The sequence below is a fragment of the Pleurodeles waltl genome, chromosome 9 (assembly GCF_031143425.1).
Source record: "Pleurodeles waltl isolate 20211129_DDA chromosome 9, aPleWal1.hap1.20221129, whole genome shotgun sequence".
NCBI classification, from domain to species: domain Eukaryota; kingdom Metazoa; phylum Chordata; class Amphibia; order Caudata; family Salamandridae; genus Pleurodeles; species Pleurodeles waltl.
In genome coordinates, this window is record NC_090448.1 from 1,009,841,182 (window position 1) to 1,009,861,266 (window position 20,085).

The 20,085-nt window shown below is 44.4% G+C and overlaps 1 protein-coding gene across 1 annotated transcript in view; it reads right to left on the bottom strand.

Moving 5' to 3' along the window:
* The window catches only part of INO80 (INO80 complex ATPase subunit), a 626,594-nt gene that overhangs the window by 54,563 nt on the left and 551,946 nt on the right, over positions 1-20,085 (bottom strand). The window contains exon 31 of the mRNA XM_069208609.1: positions 15,373-15,475. Coding sequence (XP_069064710.1) covers positions 15,373-15,475 — 103 coding nt within the window. The remainder of the gene's footprint in view (positions 1-15,372; positions 15,476-20,085) is intronic.

A 20,085-nucleotide genomic window follows, 5' to 3' on the forward strand; every position in this document is an offset into this window, starting at 1 on the left:
AGTACCTTTGACTTAACAGCTGGGTACTGGCAAATCAAAATGGCCCCTGGAGCAAAAGAAAAGACAGCATTCTCCACACCTGATGGGCATTATCAGTTCACTGTTATGCCCTTTGGTTTAAAGAATGCCCCTGCCACCTTCCAAAGGTTGGTGAATCAAGTCCTTGCTGGGTTGGAATCCTCTAGTGCAGCTTATCTTGATGATATTGCTGTCTTCAGCTCCACCTGGCAGGATCACCTGGTCCACCTGAAGAAGGTTTTGAAGGCTCTGCAATCTGCAGGCCTCTCTATCAAGGCATCCAAATGCCAGATAGGGCAGGGAACTGTGGTTTACTTGGGACACCTTGTAGGTGGAGGCCAAGTTCAGCCACTCCAACCCAAGATCCAGACTATTCTGGACTGGGTAGCTCCAAAAACCCAGACTCAAGTCAGGGCATTCCTTGGCTTGACTGGGTACTATAGGAGGTTTGTGAAGGGATATGGATCCATTGTGACAGCCCTCACAGAACTCACCTCCAAGAAAATGCCCAAGAAAGTAAACTGGACTGTAGAATGCCAACAGGCCTTTGACACCCTGAAACAAGCTATGTGCACAGCACCAGTTCTAAAAGCTCCAGATTACTCCAAGCAATTCATTGTACAAACAGATGCCTCTGAACATGGGATAGGGGCAGTTTTGTCCCAAACAAATGATGATGGCCTTGACCAGCCTGTTGCTTTCATTAGCAGGAGGTTACTCCCCAGGGAGCAGCGTTGGAGTGCCATTGAGAGGGAGGCCTTTGCTGTGGTTTGGTCCCTGAAAAAGCTGAGACCATACCTTTTTGGTACTCACTTCCTAGTTCAAACTGACCACAGACCTCTCAGATGGCTGATGCAAATGAAAGGTGAAAATCCAAAACTGTTGAGGTGGTCCATCTCCCTACAGGGAATGGACTTTATAGTGGAACACAGACCTGGGACTGCCCATGCCAATGCAGATGGCCTTTCCAGGTTCTTCCACTTAGAAAATGAAGACTCTCTTGGGAAAGGTTAGTCTCATCCTCTTTCGTTTGGGGGGGGGGGGGGGGGGGGGTTGTGTAAGGAAATGCCTCCTTGGCATGGTTACCCCCTGACTTTTTGCCTTTGCTGATGCTATGTTTTGAATTGAAAGTGTGCTGAGGCCTGCTAACCAGGCCCCAGCACCAGTGTTCTTTCCCTAACCTGTACTTTTGTATCCACAATTGGCACACCCTGGCATCCAGATAAGTCCCTTGTAAGTGGTACCCCTGGTACCAAGGGCCCTGATGCCAAGGAAGGTCTCTAAGGGCTGCAGCATGTCTTATGCCACCCTGGAGACCCCTCACTCAGCACAGACACACTGCTTGCCAGCTTGTGTGTGCTGGTGAGAACAAAACGAGTAAGTCGACATGGCACTCCCCTCAGGGTGCCATGCCAGCCTCTCACTGCCTATGCAGGTATAGATAAGTCACCCCTCTAGTAGGCCTTACAGCCCTAAGGCAGGGTGCACTATACCATAGGTGAGGGCACCAGTGCATGAGCACTGTGCCCCTACAGTGTCTAAGCAATACCTTAGACATTGTAAGTGCAGGGTAGCCATAAGAGTATATGGTCTGGGAGTCTGTTTCACACGAACTCCACAGCACCATAATGGCTACACTGAAAACTGGGAAGTTTGGTTTCAAACTTCTCAGCACAATAAATGCACACTGATGCCAGTGTACATTTTATTGTAAAATACACCCCAGAGGGCACCTTAGAGGTGCCCCCTGAAACCTTAACCAACTATCTGTGTAGGCTGACTGGTTCCAGCAGCCTGCCACGCTAGAGACATGTTGCTGGCCCCATAGGGAGAGTGCCTTTGTCACTCTGAGGCAAGTAACAAAGCCTGCACTGGGTGGAGATGCTAACACCTCCCCCAGGCAGGAGCTGTCACACCTGGCGGTGAGCCTCAAAGGCTCACCCCTTTGTGCCAGCACCGCAGGACACTCCAGCTAGTGGAGTTGCCCGCCCCCTCCGGCCACGGCCCCCACTTTTGGCAGCAAGGCCGGAGAAAATCATGAGAACAACAAGGAGGAGTCACTGGCCAGTCAGGACAGCCCCTAAGGTGTCCTGAGCTGAAGTGACTCTAACTTTTAGAAATCCTCCATCTTGCAGATGGAGGATTCCCCCAATAGGATTAGGGATGTGACCCCCTCCCCTTGGGAGGAGGCACAAAGAGGGTGTACCCACCCTCAGGGCTAGTAGCCATTGGCTACTAACCCCCCAGACCTACACCCGCCCTTAAATTTAGTATTTAAGGGCTCCCCTGAACCTTAGAATTTAGATTCCTGAAACTACAAGAAGAAGAGGACTGCTGAGCTGAAAAACCCCTGCAGAGGAAGAACAGAAGACACCAACTGCTTTGGCCCCAGACTCACCGGCCTGTCTCCTGCCTTCCAAAGAAACCTGCTCCAGCGACGCTTTCCAAGGGACCAGCGACCTCTGAATCCTCTGAGGACTGCCCTGCTTCGAGAAAGACAAGAAACTCCCGAGGACAGCGGCCCTGCTCCAAAAGAACTGCAACTTTGTGTCAAGTAGCAGATTTAAAGACCCCTGCAACTCCCCGCAAGAAGCGTGAGACTTGCAACACTGCACCCGGCGACCCCGACTCGACTGGTGGAGAACCAACACCTCAGGGAGGACCCTCCGGCGACTCCAAGACTGTGAGTAACCAAAGTTGTCCCCCCTGAGCCCCCACAGCGACGCCTGCAGAGGGAATCCCGAGGCTCCCCCTGACCGCGACTGCCTGAACTCCATTTCCCGACGGCTGGAAAAGACCCTGCACCCGCAGCCCCCAGCACCTAAAGGAACGGAACTCCTGTGCAGGAGTGACCCCCAGGAGGCCCTCTCCCTTGCCCAGGTGGTGGCTACCCCGAGGAGCCCCCCCCTTGCCTGCAACGCTGAAGAGATCCCTTGATCTCTCATAGGAAACCATTGAAAACCTGACGCGTGTTTGCACACTGCACCTGGCCGCCCCCGCGCTGCTGAGGGTGTACTTTTTGTGCTGACTTCTGTCCCCCCCGGTGCCCTACAAAACCCCCCCTGGTCTGCCCTCCGAAGACGCGGGTACTTACCTGCTGGCAGACTGGAACCGGGGCACCCCCTTCTCTCCATTGAAGCCTATGCGTTTTGGGCACCTCTTTGACCTCTGCACCTGACCGGCCCTGAGCTGCTGGTGTGGTGACTTTGGGGTTGCTCTGAACCCCCAACGGTGGGCTACCTTGGACCAAGAACTGAAACCTGTAAGTGACTTACTTACCTGTGAAACCTAACAATACTTTACCTCCCCCAGGAACTGTGAAAATTGCACTGTGTCCACTTTTAAAACAGCTTATTGTGTTTTATGTAAAAAGTATACATGCTAATGAAATGATTCAAAGTTCCTAAAGTACTTACCTGCAGTACCTTTCAAATGAGATATTACATGTAGAATTTGAACCTGTGGTTCTTAAAATAAACTAAGAAAATATATTTTTCTATAACAAAACCTATTGGCTGGATTTGTCTCTGAGTGTGTGTTCCTCATTTATTGCCTGTGTGTATGTACAACAAATGCTTAACACTACTCCTTTGATAAGCCTACTGCTCGACCACACTACCACAAAATAGAGCATTAGCATTATCTCTTTTTGCCACTATCTTACCTCTAAGGGGAACCCTTGGACTCTGTGCATACTATTCCTTACTTTGAAATAGTGCATACACAGCCAACTTCCTACAAATGGTGGAAGCTTGAGCCACCAAACTCTCAAGAATCAGGTGCTGATTAAGAAGTCCAGGAGCCAGATGTACAACCCTCAGTGTTTGCAACTCGCAATTTGCATTTTTTGTTTGCGATTCCCAAACTGATCGCAAAGGACCTGCCTCAATATTATTCATGAGGAAAGTCGCATTTTGTGACCCATTGGAAATGGCCGGCACGCACAGGGATGGTGGCCTGCTGGGGTCGGCAGACCACCATGTTGGTGACTGCTTTTTAAATAAAGCAGTTTTTATTTTTTAACGCAGCTCGTTTTCCTTAAAGAAAAACGGGATGTATTTCAAAATTAAAAATCAAAAGTTTTCTTTTCATTTTTTGAGCAGACAGTGGACCATGTGTCAGTTTGAAAATGCAGTAAAATGCATCGTACATCTGGCCCTAGGTCCCCTGGTGCCTGTCTATGGTGTCTGGTCACCAGTCTGTTTACTGACAGGCAAGACAGGACTTTGACCAATGTCAGTAAGGGGTTCATTAAATGAGAGTAAGGGATCAGATGAAGCCCGCCCTGGTGCAAGGCTTTAGTTAGTACATTGGGTATGACTTCCAGTGAGGGTAGCTGTAGGTCCAGTTCTCACCTGCACGTGTAATCACCACAGCTAAAGATGTGCCCTCTTTCATAAGAGGGTCCTATGAGTGACACCAACCCTGTGTCCAGGAAGGTATCCAGCCCACTGTTAAATGTCATCATCATCATCACGGTAGGGGTGTAAATCATCCCCATCTTCATTGTCAGACTGGTCAGAAACTGACCAAAGAAGGTGTTGAAGCCTCTGATGAAGGCTTCGGGGAAGAGAAACTGTTTTTTCTGTATTCGAGTGCTCTGGTGTAGGTAACTGGACTTCTCTTTGCAGATGTCCCTCCACGTTTTTCCCCACTTGAACTACTGCATGCTAGTTTTCGACTTTGACAGTGCACTTAAGCCTGCTAATCAGGCTCCAGTGTCACTGTTCTTTCCCCTACAAACAAATTACTCAATTGTAACCCAATTGGCATAGTCCTTAGCAGCCCTATAGATCCCGAGTAAATGGTACTCCCGGTACCTAGGGCATGGATACTAAAGAGGGTCCCTATAGGCTGCAGCACGTATTATGCCACCCTAAGGGACCAACACTAAAACACATGCAGACTCTCACTGCAGAATGTGTGAAATGGCGCTAACCATTTTGAAAACACAACATTGTACACAACCTGTGCGCAAAGCTCAAAGACATTGCATTTAATATATGTAAGTCACCCCTATAGCAGGACTTAGAGGCCTCAGACAACGTGCATTATATTTTATGTGAGGTCATTTTTGCATGAGCATATATCCTGTGATGTCTAGTTTCATTACTAGACATTGCAAATGAACAGGGAAGCCATCTTAAGGTATGTACTGGACACTGGTCATTACGAGTTACCCAGCTACATAATGGCTTCACTGAAACCCATGGGGTTTGGTATCAAACACCTCTTCTTAATAAATCCATACTGATGCCAGTATTGGATTTATTATGACATGCATCCAGGTCACCTTAGAAGTCCCCTCCCTGAAAACCTACCAGACTCTTAGCGTGCTGGCTGACTGGTATGGACCAGCCTGCCACCACAGACAAGTTTCTGATCCCCTGTAGGTGATAGCCTGCACTCTCAGAGGCCAGAAGCAATACCTGCTTTGGGGAAAGGTGTTATTCACCTCCTCCAGCAGGATGACTACTAAATCTGAATAACAAGGCCAGAGGCCTAAAAGCCTCTGCTGTCTTTGATATTCGACCCTGGCTTCCTCCACACCTAGGGAATGCCACCATTTGGCACCAGGACCTGGCGGGAAGTTAGCTAAGGAGTAGGTAGGTGTGTTGCATCTCCAGGCTAGTGACACCCCTAAGTTGGGCTGTCTGATTTGCTCCATAAAAGAAGGGTTTCTGGAACCTTGTTTCTGGAACTTTGGGACAAGGTTATGCCCACTCCCCACAGGAAGTGGTCATATAGGGGGTGTAGTAACCCCAAAGGGAGGTAGCCCATTGACTACTACCCTTCACTCCTCTTAACACCCTTAAATGTTGTATTTAGGTGGCCCCCTAACACCAGGAATTCAGATTTGCCAGACTACAAAAAGAAGGACAAAGAAGATCCGGAGACGCAAGAACTATGGACTAGCTGTGGACTTGGCACTTAACACTGCCGGTCTCCTCCTGTCCCGAATCATCCTGCAACTGTGCTTCTGCTAGAGTCTTGGAAGACTGAAACAACGTTCGGTTGAGCACTCCACCAAGAATGGTAATTCAATAATTTATTTACTGTGAAAAAAGAAAAGAACAACGCGTTTCGACCATTACGGTCTTTGTCAAGTTCAAACAGTTCATGATTCCATTCCCATTCTATTTATAGCCAATTACATTTATACTCAAGCAATGCAAGCTGGAACTCGTAGTATTAACTAAGCAAAGGAGGAAAGGAAAAACGAAAAGTGCCAAACTACAAAACATTTACCAGCTGAAATCAGCAAAGGAACATATATCTATTTCCTGCATACTCTTTGACATAAATCTAATTATAATAAAAACTAAAAATTAAAAATTTAGAAATTAAAAATTTAAAGTTTAGTACTTCTGCTGTCGCATGCAATGTTGACTCATTATCCACACCAATTAATCAATACTCAAAACCTTTTCATATAAATCTAAGTCTCCCAAAATTATAGTAAATTAGGTGTTATTCCATGCTATTCCTTATGTGTTAGAACATCGTACAATATGTAAAGAAATGCTTACTAACCACAGTAGCTAATTCATCATCAAAATTTCTAAAAATTCCAATATTACATTGATATATTTTATAAATGTACATGAAGTTCCTCATCGTAATTCATTCCATACGGAATTCTCGTTCGCATTTGAAGACTGCTAGCACCTCGCCAACCAGCCAGCATCTCCCTTGAAGTGGAGGAGCCACGTCCCTGCAGCCAACGACTGCACAGTCCGGTTCACTGACCTGCTGCCCATTGGGTTCACCGATGCAGCATAAGCCCAGAAGAAGGTCACCGAGTGGCTAGAAGGTCAGCCCCATTGAGCCATCCAGTCTTTAAAACGCTGATCCACCCCGGAAGGCACCAATACTCAGGGTTGCAAGCCTCAAGGTATGCTTGTGTTCAGTCCAAACACCGCCACCGCTAAAACTTACCTGTACGTTGAGGGACTTCAAGAGAGGCAGCTCCACGTCAGAAGTCACCTTGCTGTGTTTCTTTCCCTTCTTCTACAGGTGTACCAAGAACTGTGAGAGACTCAAAATCGTCAAACCGTAGGACAAAACACCTATGCATCCAGGGCCCCATCCCAAGTCCACTGAAACCGACTCTGTCTGTGGGGCCCTGAGACCCTCAAGAGCCGAGCCCCCTTTTGGGTTCTGCTGGACTAGTCCCCCCAGACCCAACCGGTAACCATATTTTTTTTACAGGTACTTTTCCCCATTGACTTTAGAATGTTGTGACCGAGGCTACCACCGCTGGAAGCACATAGACACACCAGGCCAGGTAAACCCTAACTGCTGGTGGTTCTAAGGACCTTGGCCCCTACTTAACTTAAGTCCAGAAGAACAGTCCTGTAAGTCGGTTGCAAGTGACCTTATGCAGTGCATATTTCTCCCATAGGATAACATACCTGCATTCGAGGCTCATATCTCAAATCTGACAGCTGCATTTTCTGTATTTCTTAAAATCTCTAACTTAAAAACAATTTACACAACTCTGAAGATCTTGGTGTCTAAATTAATATACAAATCTGTGTTATTTCTGCAAATTGGTGTTGGACTCCTTTATTGAGTGTGAATCACATTTATTGATTCAATATGTGCAACAATTCTCTTTGATAGGCCTAAGGCTGCTTGACCACACCACCTCAAATTGAGCACTTTGGGATTGTTAAAGCAAGCCCTGTACACTAGAGGGGATACCTGGACTCACTGCAGAGCATACCTCATTTTGGTACACTATATAGAGAGCCAGCTTCCTACATCTGGAACCAGGTGCGCTGGACTTGAGTAAAGGCACGACCGCGGTCCAGGTCTACATGGATTTGACTCGAGGTGAGACACCAGAGTCAGCAGGGGCTAGACCTCTGGCACCATCAATGTCGGGACCGGCATCAGTAGATAGAGAACTGGCAAGGATCTTAAAGGCAGAATGGAAGCCAGCAACAGAGCAGTGCAGAACCAGAGTTGGGTTTGAGGGGCTCACCCAGCACCAACGGTGGACTAGCCAACAGTTACCAGACTTGAGGCCTTTGCGATCTTTGTGGCCTGAAGAGTGGCCAGAGGGAACCGGAAGAGTGCAACAAATATGCAGCATGAGCATCTTGAATGCCTCTATTTGCTGTGGCGTCGCCGACTGCAGGGGAAGTAGGGTACAACAGGATTAGTTAAAGAATCTGCTCCACGTCTGGGGATCAGGAGCAAGATCAGTTGGTACCTTGATACCTCCCAACTTCTCTTTGAAGCAAGAGAGTGTGCAGGATGGAGTCGAGCCCCACTTTGACTTCTTGCCTGTCTTCTTTGCTGTAGACTTACCAGACGACCCTCAATCCTGAAGAAGACCTGTCACAGGAGCAGACCCGGAGCAAGAATGAGCCGCACCCTTGACTTGGAGGGGGAGCAATACTTACACAAGGTCTGAGACTTCATTCAGTAATTGTCAACATAAAGTTTTGCTTCACAGTCTTAGATCTTCTTTTGGGTGCATGACAGCACATTCTTTGCACATCCTGGAATGGTGCCCTGATCCCAAGCCCCAGAGGCAGACCTTGAAGGGGCCCATCACCAACATTTGGCTTTAACAATCACAACACAGTTTAAACCCTGCGGTCATCAGTGAATACATAATTTCCTTGTACACTGAAAAGAACTGGTGGACAACGAAGGAACAGAGCCCTGGTTCCACATATTAAGGTGCAGAAAGAAAGAAGCGGATGCCGCTGAGCAGGGGCAGCACCTATATTCGGCTCCTCTCTGTTACTTTCGAGGTGGAATGAAGCCAACATGCCAGCATGGTACCTACCACCTAGCAGCTGTTGACAGCAATCATATGAAAATTTCCAGATGCAGTGTCTGATGCCTGGGGTATATCCTAAAGGTGAGGAATCTGCAATTCCATTAGTAAACAAATAGTATTAGAGAATGGATTAAAGCATGATTTCAAAAGCACTCAGTTCTGCAGGAAGATAAGAGGTGTTGGAAACTCCAACCATGTTCCTATTGATTCCATTTCTTTGAAAGGACAGAGAGGGATGCATCCAGAAGACACTCAAACAAGAGGAAAATGACTGCTGGTACAAACAGAGCTGTCTAACCGACTACTGGCTACTTTATTGAGACAGATGCGACTCCTCCAAGATCGGGAGTGAGGGTGGCAGGGTTATATGCTTCTTGGTATGGTACAAGTCAGATGTTGGGACCACACCACTTCTGGAGTGTTGGCCCTGTAGGGAGCTCTACCTCCATCTCTGGGAAGGTGTCCCATCCACTGGCCGATGAGAGGCCTGCCATCTTGTAGGTTTGATCTCCCCTATCATCTTTGTCATAGGTATAAAGACTCAAAGGATCACAGTTGGATCCAAAAAGTTTGTATATCGTGTTCTCCGGATTAGTTTTTACGGCCACCCCATCTCTCCAAATATGTGGGTAAGGATGAATTTCCTATGGTAGTTGGCAGTTTAACTAGTATGAATTCCCAGCAGTGTTTAAGCAACAAAGATTGAAGAAATTGCACTGAATGCAAGTGGAGTCCCACACGAATATCTTGGTAAGATCTAACTGCATCATTTGCGAATAGTTGGCCAGTAGTTAGTAATCCCTTCTGAGCCCACATCACCCAATTAAGCAGCTAACATGAGAAGGAGATTGTCAGCATACTATATTCGTTTAAGGCTTCCAGCCCAGGGTGTCAATGCCGGCTATTGTTTGTGAGCAGCTGGATTGCGATCGGTAGGGGTTCTAGGGCCAGAATAAAAAAATCAGGGGTGACAGAGGGTATCATCCCTGTCTTGTGTCTCTGTGAACAGAGATCCTGTATGACTGGAAGCCATCGTTTTGACTATGACCGTGGGATTCTTGCAGAACCATTTTACTATCCTTAGTGAAGGTCTGCACTGGACTCATGAAAGCTTTTTCTGCATTGGGGAGAGGACCACCCTCTCATCCTCCTCCTGATAAGAAAGCTATAATAGATGCAGAAGCGCGCACAAGTGATTTTGGGACAATCGGCCAGTGACTAATCAAACACAGACTAATCCACCTTGGTTTATATGCACAATCAGTGGGATTTCTTGTTCGTGTCTATTCAGCAAGACCTTTGCAAGGACTTTAATGTTTATATTTATTAAGGAGATAATTCTATAATTTGCACAATACAACAGCTCTTTCCCTGGTTTAAGAATGAGAGTGATTATGGACTAATCCAACTTGGTTCCTAGGCACAATCAGTGGGATTTCTTGTTCATGTCTATTCAGCAAGACTTCGCCAGGATTTTAATGTCTACATTCATCAAAGACATAGTTCTAGATTTGCACAATACAACAGCTCTTTCCCTGACTTTAGAATGAGAGTGATTATATCTCTATTAAAGTCTGCATTCAAACCCTCGGTCTCTCTGGTTTCTTGAAACATATTCCATAGGGAAAGGATGGATATTCTTGCCATGTATTTCTAAAATTGTAACAGGAAGCCATCCTCTCTCTGAGACTTCCCACCTGGCATAGCCTTGACAGCCTCTGTGAATCCCTTGCTCTCTGTCTCTCCAGTTAACCTTTTGCTGAGTTCTTTAGTTAAATGTGGGATGAGTTGGTGATCGATAAAAGTCACTTCAACAGTTTAATCCACTGGGTATTCAGAGGTGTACAAACAATAGTAAAACTCAGCAAGTTCCCTGGTAATGGCCCTCGGGCAATTGAGCAGTGAGCCCCTCTCACTGTATCTTCCCGAAATAGTAGATCTTGTGTCTCTTTGCTTCAGTAGTAGGGCGAGAAGCCTGCTGACTTTTTAATGTGTTCATAATGGTATTCTTTGATGCAATAGCAAGATTTCTCAGCTTGTAACATAAGTACATTGTTCAAATCATAATTCTTCATTGTATGGGCATTTAGATTAGCATTCATCAGCATTGTTCGATAGATCATGGTTAGCCCAGTATCTCATCTTCCAATTTCAATTTCCGTTCTTGGGCCGCCTTGCACACTCTTGAGGCAATATGTATCATTTTGCATTTAATATACACCTTCACTTCTATCCATTAGGTTTGCGTAGATAGCATTCTTGTAAGTATCTGAGCAATTTCCTTTTCTCAATAGGGTTCCAATACCTTGCCTTATCCATTCTCCAGATTTTATTGCCAGGACTTCATCTGAAGATCCAGCTGCAAGATGATGGGTGCGTGATCTGAAACAGAGCTTATGCATAATGCATTGACCTTCGGAAGCAGTATGGCATGGGTGAAGCATTACTCAATTCTGGTGTCCGTGCCATGTGAACAAGATAAAAAAATGTGTGCTTTCTTTCTGTAAGGTGTCCAAGTCTCCAGGATTGTAGTAAAGAGCGATTCAATAGTAGATCCTTTAGAAAGCCTCTATCAGCATCACTTCTAGGATCTTGGGTCAGAGCAATAAAAATTTGTACTGATTGAAAGGTTCCAGTCTCCCCGACCACTGCAGGTGATTTGCCTGTTTCATTAGAACTTTATGCAATCTTGCAAAGGAGTGCAATTTTCTTATGTTGGGTGTATACACTGAACAACAAGGATCTGATCACAAATTATAATTTTTACAAAAACGTATCGATCTGGAGGGTCTCGCCATGGCTTTATGTAGTTTCCCAGGTAATGTCCTCCGAAGCAGTAGAGCTACTCTGCACTGTCTATAAGGTAGTGTTGCAAAATTGGAAGCTTGGGGAACATAATCAGTTTCTGAATTTGCTATCACTGTTCGTACCTAGTCTCATAACTTTCTCTGCTCTATTTAAGATATGTGGGTCTGCTGCAACAAAGCACTGTCAGGTTCCTTGGACCGGAGATAATTCAATATTTGTTTTTGCCATACATAACTCACATGGCCATTCCTATTGAGAGAGCAATGCAAGAGTGCTTTTGTTACATTCGTACTTTCTGGTAAGTAGATTGACAAAGCTGAACATTGAGTATTAGTATATGGAGTATCTGAGCATTAGAAAGTTAGAGAATCTTTGGGTTGCACCAAGTAAAGAACGGACCAGGTGTGTATGAAAGTGCTACGGTAAGAAATTGTCTATGAATTAGAATGCTTTGGCCACAATTGCACTAGGAATCCCTGGACATTTCTTGATCTGTAAGGGATGGCTGTGTCCTGAACACTATGCCGGATGCTCCAAGTCCCCACCTAATGTAAGTAAATCACTACAAGAACAGGAATTGCAGCAAATGAAAAACGTTTTTAAGGAATGTCATGACTCGTTCCCCTCCTATGGCTAAGTACATTGTTCACCATCAAGCTTTGAGAGGGGATCTGAATTTATCGCCATCCCTAAATAGCACTTCTTCATGATTTTGGTCTCTGCTGGGGTGTTTATTTCTCATGTATGAGGGTTGTGGTCTTGATGCAATGTCTGTGGCAGATGGGGAGGTATAATTAGTATGACTGTTTCCATTAAGATTCACAGGGGTTACTTCCATAAAAGTGTGTTAGAGAGATTCCAAAAAGTGTTCAAGTTCTTGTGGCTCAAAGAATTTGCATATTCTACCATCTACCAGCATAGTTCAGTCTATCAAGGCATTTATGATACCCATCTTCTTTAGAAGCGGTTATAGAGATAAAACGTTTTCCTGAGTAGGATTGTCTTAAGAAAAATCACCTGCAAAGGAGATCTTCAAAACTATGTATGTATATGGGCCATGTTACTTTGCTGTCAGGAGAAGAGTGTCACAAAAAACAAAATATCACTGGTCTAGGTGCATCCTTGTTAGCAGTCTTTGTTTGTCTTAGCCTATGCATTCCTTGGCTGCCACAGGAGCGAATTGTCCAGGATCGATCACAGTACTCCAGGGTGAGTTCCCAGCAGTTTTTTTTTTTTTTTAAAGAAAAGAGGGCCTCACAAAGCAGAATATATTGTCTGCATGGGGGCCAGCTTGAGTGCCTCAGTACAATGCTTGGATATATACCGTATGGTACATTCTGGTGATCTATAATAAAAAAATAAAAAAATTCACCATTACCCTAGAATAACAAATGAATTGGTGGTCATGAGGACACTTCCACATTGCCGTCCTCTGGTGGGATTGGAGTTCCCTGTTGACCAGTCCATTTTACTCCCAATCTTCTGTCAAAATACTTCCACAGTGGGATAAAGTTTTTTTGCAAGACAAGCATTTGTTTAATTATAGGCCTGTTCAAACAGGTGTTTCCACAATTGTAAATAGACCGTCTTTTGTATCTTACTTTGCCAACAGAAAGCATACAAATCCTTAACGGGTAGAGTCAAAGCTGTCTACTAGAGAAGAACCTATAGCTACTGCTTTATTAGGAAATGTCCTGCAGTAGGTGTTTGCAAAGCAGCTACTTGGAGCCCACTATACTCGTTCAAAAGACACTACTGAGTTAGACTCTAGGACTGGTGAACAAGTGGGTGAGGCTTTTCCTAGGTAACTTTCTAGGTAAAGCATGTCTATTAAGCTACACTGCCATTTGTTTATTAAACATTTCTTCTAATAAGGTTTGTAAATCAGGCTTGTCACTTCTCATAAACTAGGAACATTTTAAAAGTACAAATTAAATGAAAAACAAAATTTGGCCAATATAACCAACAGCTAGACTGCCATTTTAACTAAAAAACTGGCTTTTCTAAAGAAAAGTGTGCAATTTTCAGATTTGATAGAACATTTTGTGGGATCCCACACACAATGTTGTGCATCATACATATCAATTTAAATAAAGTAGGTTATAGGTGACAACAGGAACAATGTTACAAGTGACATTACAGAAACATTTCCAAATGAACGCCCAATATATGTGTCTGCTTAAATTCTTAACATGAAAATTCCTGGTGAATGTGCAGGACCAAAACGAAATTGTAATGGTTAATTAAGGAGTGCAATAATCTCTTCACATGAATATTTTAACTTTGTGGAAACAGATGAGAATTGGTTAGCAAATGAGTTATCCTTCCTATGATGTAAATTTGTTGGTAATGCTTGAAAGGATGTTTTATTTACAAAATGTGCTTGAAGAGTCAGCACATGCATTTATTGTACATTTATGTTTTGTCACTCTGTGTCCTTTATAGCAAAAACTTTTCTGATTAAGCTGTAGCCTTCATGAACTGTTACTCACTTAAGAATAAACAGCTTCTATGGATCTGAAAAGTTTGGAGCAAAGAGCACAACCTCCATATTTGTTGCTGCATCTCCCACCCTCACCCATCCGGTATGCCAGTCTGGCTAGGGTTTCAGCTCTGACCTGGCTGGAGCTTGCCTGCATTTAGGAGCCTTTCCCTTGGTTATGAGGTGCATCCTTTGCACAGCAGAAGGTAATATGCCTGCTTTAAAAAAATCCATGGCTACTGCTCACGTCATCAACTTCCGTTCTTGTCATGGTGACGTCATTTTACATATTTGACAGCATCCCCGTCTTGAATGTTGCCTATGGATTACTGTACCATGTCAGATTACACTCCTTTTTGGGGTGCACACATGTAGTACCCCACTGCCACTTTGGCTTCGCTGGTTCTATGTAGCTGCCTATATGTTTTAGTCCCCATTTACCTACAAGATTAACTACCTACACTTGTAACAGTCCATCTAAGTCGAAGCCTTCCTCTTTCCCCTTGCCTGTGCCTGCCCCCCTCCTAGACCCACAAATATTTACAGAGTGGTTGATCCAACAGCTGTAGTTATCATGGGACCAGAATTGAAAGCATGATAGAAAGCATGCACTATAACCCCCCACCTGCAGAGTAAATTATAACCACCAGCTTGTTACGATTATAATTTGTAGACACACAACCTCATCCATCACATTAATGTATCCTGCATCCTAACATTCTGACATCCAAGCACTCTCCCATGGTGCTGCATACTTCCCATCCAACAGTGAGTTGTGGTGGTCCACAATGGTGCATTAAGCAATGATCTCTCTCTCTCTTTCCCTCTGTGTGTGTGTGTGTGTGTGTGTGTGTGTGTATGTATCAATAGATCTACATCTACATATCTATCTCTCTCTACAACACAGTACTTAGGAGAACTGCTAGCAGGTTCCATAAAGATAAGGAGAGACAATATTCAGTGATGATTCTTTCTTAGAATTCCTATTTTGAAAGTACAGTTTCCAACATGCAAATAAACATATCTCAATACAGACTACTTAACAAGGTGTGATGGTATAGTGCCCAATACAGAGGTGCTTCCATAACACTGAAAGAGCCCTAAAAAATATCCAGCTGTTTGCAAGTCTAAATGACATTAGATTTTTAAGAGTGATCATTGCTGGTAGTGTTGGTGGAATTAAGAATACTTCAAAGCAAATAAAACACTGCAAATACAGAGAAGACAGGAAAATGAAAGGGCATGCAACTCAAACTCAACATACATTTCTTCTCGAGCTCCTCATCATCCAACAGAAGGCTGACCACCTCTTTTGGTTTCAGGGTATCTGGCTTGAAATTCCCACCTGAAATCACCATCCGTTGGATCTAAAATGAAAAAAAATGGGTATGGATGTTGTGCAACATGATACGTGGAAAGGATGTGCCCTGCCAATCTATTTGCTTAACAGGACGATTAATAAACTGAACAACAAACACTGATGCAGAAGAGAATGTATTTCAAGAAAGGTTTTGCTAAATTTGAGACAAATACATACTAACATTTGGATGGGACGAAGACACTATCTTTCCAATTTTTTTAATTCTTGGATATTATAAAAAAAATGCACCTACCCAAGGTGCTGGACTGTGTCATTAAAGCCAGTTCACAGTGATATAAAGTGGCATACAAGTTATATACTTCTCGCTCCTAAATTGCATATGAAAAGCTTGCCAAAACATAGTCAAGCAACATACATGTCAACTAGAGGTGTAAAACATTAACCCTCTATTGGTAGGATCTGTAAGCCAGACCAAAAGGTGTATAAACAGTCAGGCCCCAATTAACCTAATAGCAGAACTCCAGGCGGAGAATCTCAGTGGCAGGCATTACTGTAACTGGCTGCAGCCACTGCAAGGGATTCTTACAATTACGTGTTAAACTTCTCAGAATGGGGAATAACGTGCAGACCTGGAGTTACCAGGCGGAATTCTGTGTGGTATTCCCTCTTCCGAAAGCTTTAATGTGCACATTTTCCACTTGCTCAGAGCAGTTGTTAAATGTGAGTGGGGCCAATGTGAGGCCGGGAGGAAGGAAGATGGCTGTGAAGATTGCAGAGGGATGGGGAACACGTCATGGCAGATGGGGGTGGGACTGCGGGTGAGCCGATAATTGTAGCTCAGCAGAGAAACATTTGCAGTGAAAGTTAATCAGTTTTTGTAAATGGAAAGCAAGAGACTTTCAGGAAATGTAGGCTAGTGGTTAGGTTGTGACCTGAGGAACTATGCAGCCTCAGTTTTAATACCCATTTCCTTACTGTTAGGATGAAAGAGTTTGACATGAATGGGAAGCTGAACTGTCCTTCCCCCTTCACATTTTCTGTTTGACCCTGTGTTTTCTAAACAATTAATTTAAAGTTTGTGAGCCTGCAAGAGGTGCAGAACATGTTCTGAATTGCTTCCAGCAGTCTAAAAAGCTCTGCCGGGCCTAGTGATCCCAAATATTACTACCCAGCCATAGCCTGGGTGAGTACATCCCCCCTGAGTAGGCTATAATGCCTACTAAGATAGTCTGTGGGGCTTGAATCTTTGAGACCCTATAGGTAGGTTACCCCCTTGTCTAGTTTCTGAGTGGGATCCACATTAAGCCTAAAGAGATGTCTATGAAAATGCTAAGGTTTAGTTGCCTAGAAAAGCCTCACCCATCATCCGATTAGTTACACTGCTACCTGGTCTATGACATTTATTCAAATACACATCCTAAGATCAATAAGTCATTTACCTGCCTACACTGTAAGAAGCCCGGGCATTGCGCAACTTCCATTCAGCTAAGTTTTAATCACAAATACAAAATAAATATGCATAAAATGCCTACACAAAGCTGCCCATGATGTGGCTGGTAGGGGTTATGGATTCTGAAGGTGGCACACCTTCAGCATGGGCTATGACTTTCCCTTCAGTGCACTCAATATGCCATTGATACTAGATACCCAGTGTCACTCCTTTGTCTTGGCCGTGACTTCATCTGAAACTCTGCAGCAGCAGCTGACAACAATGAAATGCCAGCACTTGTTTCCACCATTGCACCTGTTTCCTCCATTTCCATTGCACCATTCCTAAAAGTTGCTACACTAGGAGAAGAAAGGACCCGTCCTACGCTGAACAGTATGCCAAAAACACAGCAGACAGGCTTCCATGGAGGAATACCCAGTAGGAGATACCAACAGATCTACATGAATGTAAGACAAAAAAAGCAACATTTGCATCAGAGTTAAAAATGTGCTGAAGACACTAAAGAACGAAACTTGTTGCTTAGTTTGTATGCCCCTCCACCTACCCCTGGACACACACCCCACCCTGTTGGTTGTAAGTATTTTCGCTCCTGACTCAGTGGAGAACAAGGGCACAGCTGAAACAATGTTCACTATAACTCGCCTAATAACTTTGTGAATGCTTGTATTGCTTCTTCATGAGCCCGGGATGAGTTTTAGGATTTCTTGCCTTACCCTATAGGCTTTGGCTAGTCGCCAGGGGTTCAAAAGGATGGTTATCACTATCCTAACATGTGATCTGCATATATTATCATGGTTGGGAAGGTTTTTTGCGCTCTAAGAGTCACTCTGCCCCCAGTAAGTACCTGGAAAGTCTAGAATTTCCAGTGGGTCACAAACATGAGATTACAGTCAGTCCCCATGTGTAGGCTGGGACCCTGAGCTATAACTGTGCCACTTTCAGACTTCCGCTACTGTTTTGTACTGTGTCAGGAAATCTCCCATTAACAGCACAGGAGCTTTGAGTCTCAATACAACCATTTCAAAACCTGAGATTCTGTCCTTTTTACTCTTGACAAATAGTACTCTTCTGTTTTGTGATTTGAGTGAATAAATTCACTTTTAGATGGTGGGCTACTGGGTTTTAGGTACCGTCACTTGCAGCACTGGCTCACGCCCACTGCAGTGTCTTTCCTAAACCCAGAGCTACAAGGAAACTGCACAAACAGGCAAACATGTTGCATATAAGATACTTCACTGCAATCAATTCAATGACTAGGTTTAAGTGGCATGCTTGATAAGAATCACTGTGAATAGAGAAATGATCTAGGAAATGCTCACTGATCATTATCAGCTTACATAGTGCTTCATTTCATCACAGAAATGTGGTTCTGGAGGCCATAATTTTCTAAACAATGGCATCCCACAACTGATTAGGACTTTCTGCTATTAAGTATTGTCTTTTTTTACTGTCCTACCTTTCTGACAAGTTCTAGTCTACTTTAAAATTAGTAGCGTTACCAGGAGCTAGCTTTAATGGTTAACATTACTGAGCGTTTGTGTATCTGAGCTCAAACATACTACTAGCTCCTTGTGTAAGCCATGGCTGTTCACCCAGTCTACCACTTGAGAGCCAGCATTTGGATAAACATTGTAAGTGCAATAATAGCTGAAGCAGGGGGTTACCAGTGGAAAATTAAAGGACCCACCAGAAATACTTCACAGTAATCACTGCCCATACAAAAAGGTTGGTACCCACTTGATGATATTGTGTGACTGCAGCCAAATTACATAATTCCTCTGTGCTTATGTTTCTAGCTCTCTCAAAAATTGGAGTGCTCAGAAAAAGGTTGCAGGTCAACATGACACACTTACTAAAACACTGGATAGGAGGACACAGTTTATCTTACATCACTTATTAAGGTACAGTGTAACAAATGGATCAGGTTTTGCACATTCATTAATTATCTGGGATTCATTGCACTAGTTGTAATTCGGTTTTAGAATGCCAGTCTGTAGCTAATTTATTTAAAACAGCTGACAGAGATTAAAATTGCACTATAACATTTTAATAGTTTACATTTTTTAACATTAATCAAAATGTGCATCACAATTTTCTACAGGAATCCAACAAATGTGGGATGTGCTATCAGCAGACAGTTATGAATGTCTCCGGCAGCAACCTTTATCCCTGAGTTCTGAATTAGTGGCTATTGTAGGAGGCTGGCTCTGGTTATGGTGTTCACCTATAGTGTGGCCCCCTATACTGAGTCCAGACAAACCTTAGTGGTAGAAAATGGGTGTCCAGATAACAGAAGCTCTGCACTTGCAATACCATAGTAGTCAGACATCAACTCGCTCACAAAAAAGAACCACACAAGTGTGGCAAAAATAAAGGACACTTTATTACAGCACTACTACTAAACTAGCATTGGTATATCTCCCTCTGGAAATAACTACACACAATGTATACACAAAATAACCATTGGAAATAGCATAATAATATACAGGGCCCTATGGGAGGGCCAAACCATGTACTAAAATGTGGAGTGTGAAATAGTGACCCCAACCAAAGGAAATGTACTTGTTAGCTAGGGGCAGTTAGAAACACCACAGATAAGAACAGTAGGTGTCCCCAGCAACCAGGCGCAAGGTAGTTACCCACCCAGTTGTCCCGTAGGCTAACACAGGGAGTAGTGGTTGGAGTTTGTGGGATTCAGGACCCTTCACAGTGGACCCCAAGAAAACCAGCAGACAAGAGGATGGATGGATAGTGCCCCTATCCCAGGATACCCAGAAGAGAGGAGTACCTACACCAGGGACCTTGATGCAAAGGGGAGAAGGGACTCTCTCTGAAGTCAGTGGATGCCTCGGATTGTCCAGCTGATGTGACGACCCGAGGACCAGGCCGGTGGAACCCAGGGACAGATTCTGGATGTGGAGGACCTGCAAAGGAAGGGGACAGAGTCCAGCACCCTTGAAGGTGCTCAGGTGGTAAAGCCCACCCTCCTGAAGGTGAAGTTCCTGCAAGTCAGTGGAAGAAGAAGTCCTGCTGCGGGGGTCGACGAGCTGCAGAAGATCCCAGGAGTTGCCTACGAGCTGTCCCTTGACGGTCGCTGGATTGCAAGAGAGTCTGTGACCAGCCAGGTCACCAACAAGCACTGGCAAATCAAACAGGAGCGGAAGAAGAGTTTGCAAAGTTTTGGGGACCAGCAAGGTCTAGGAGAC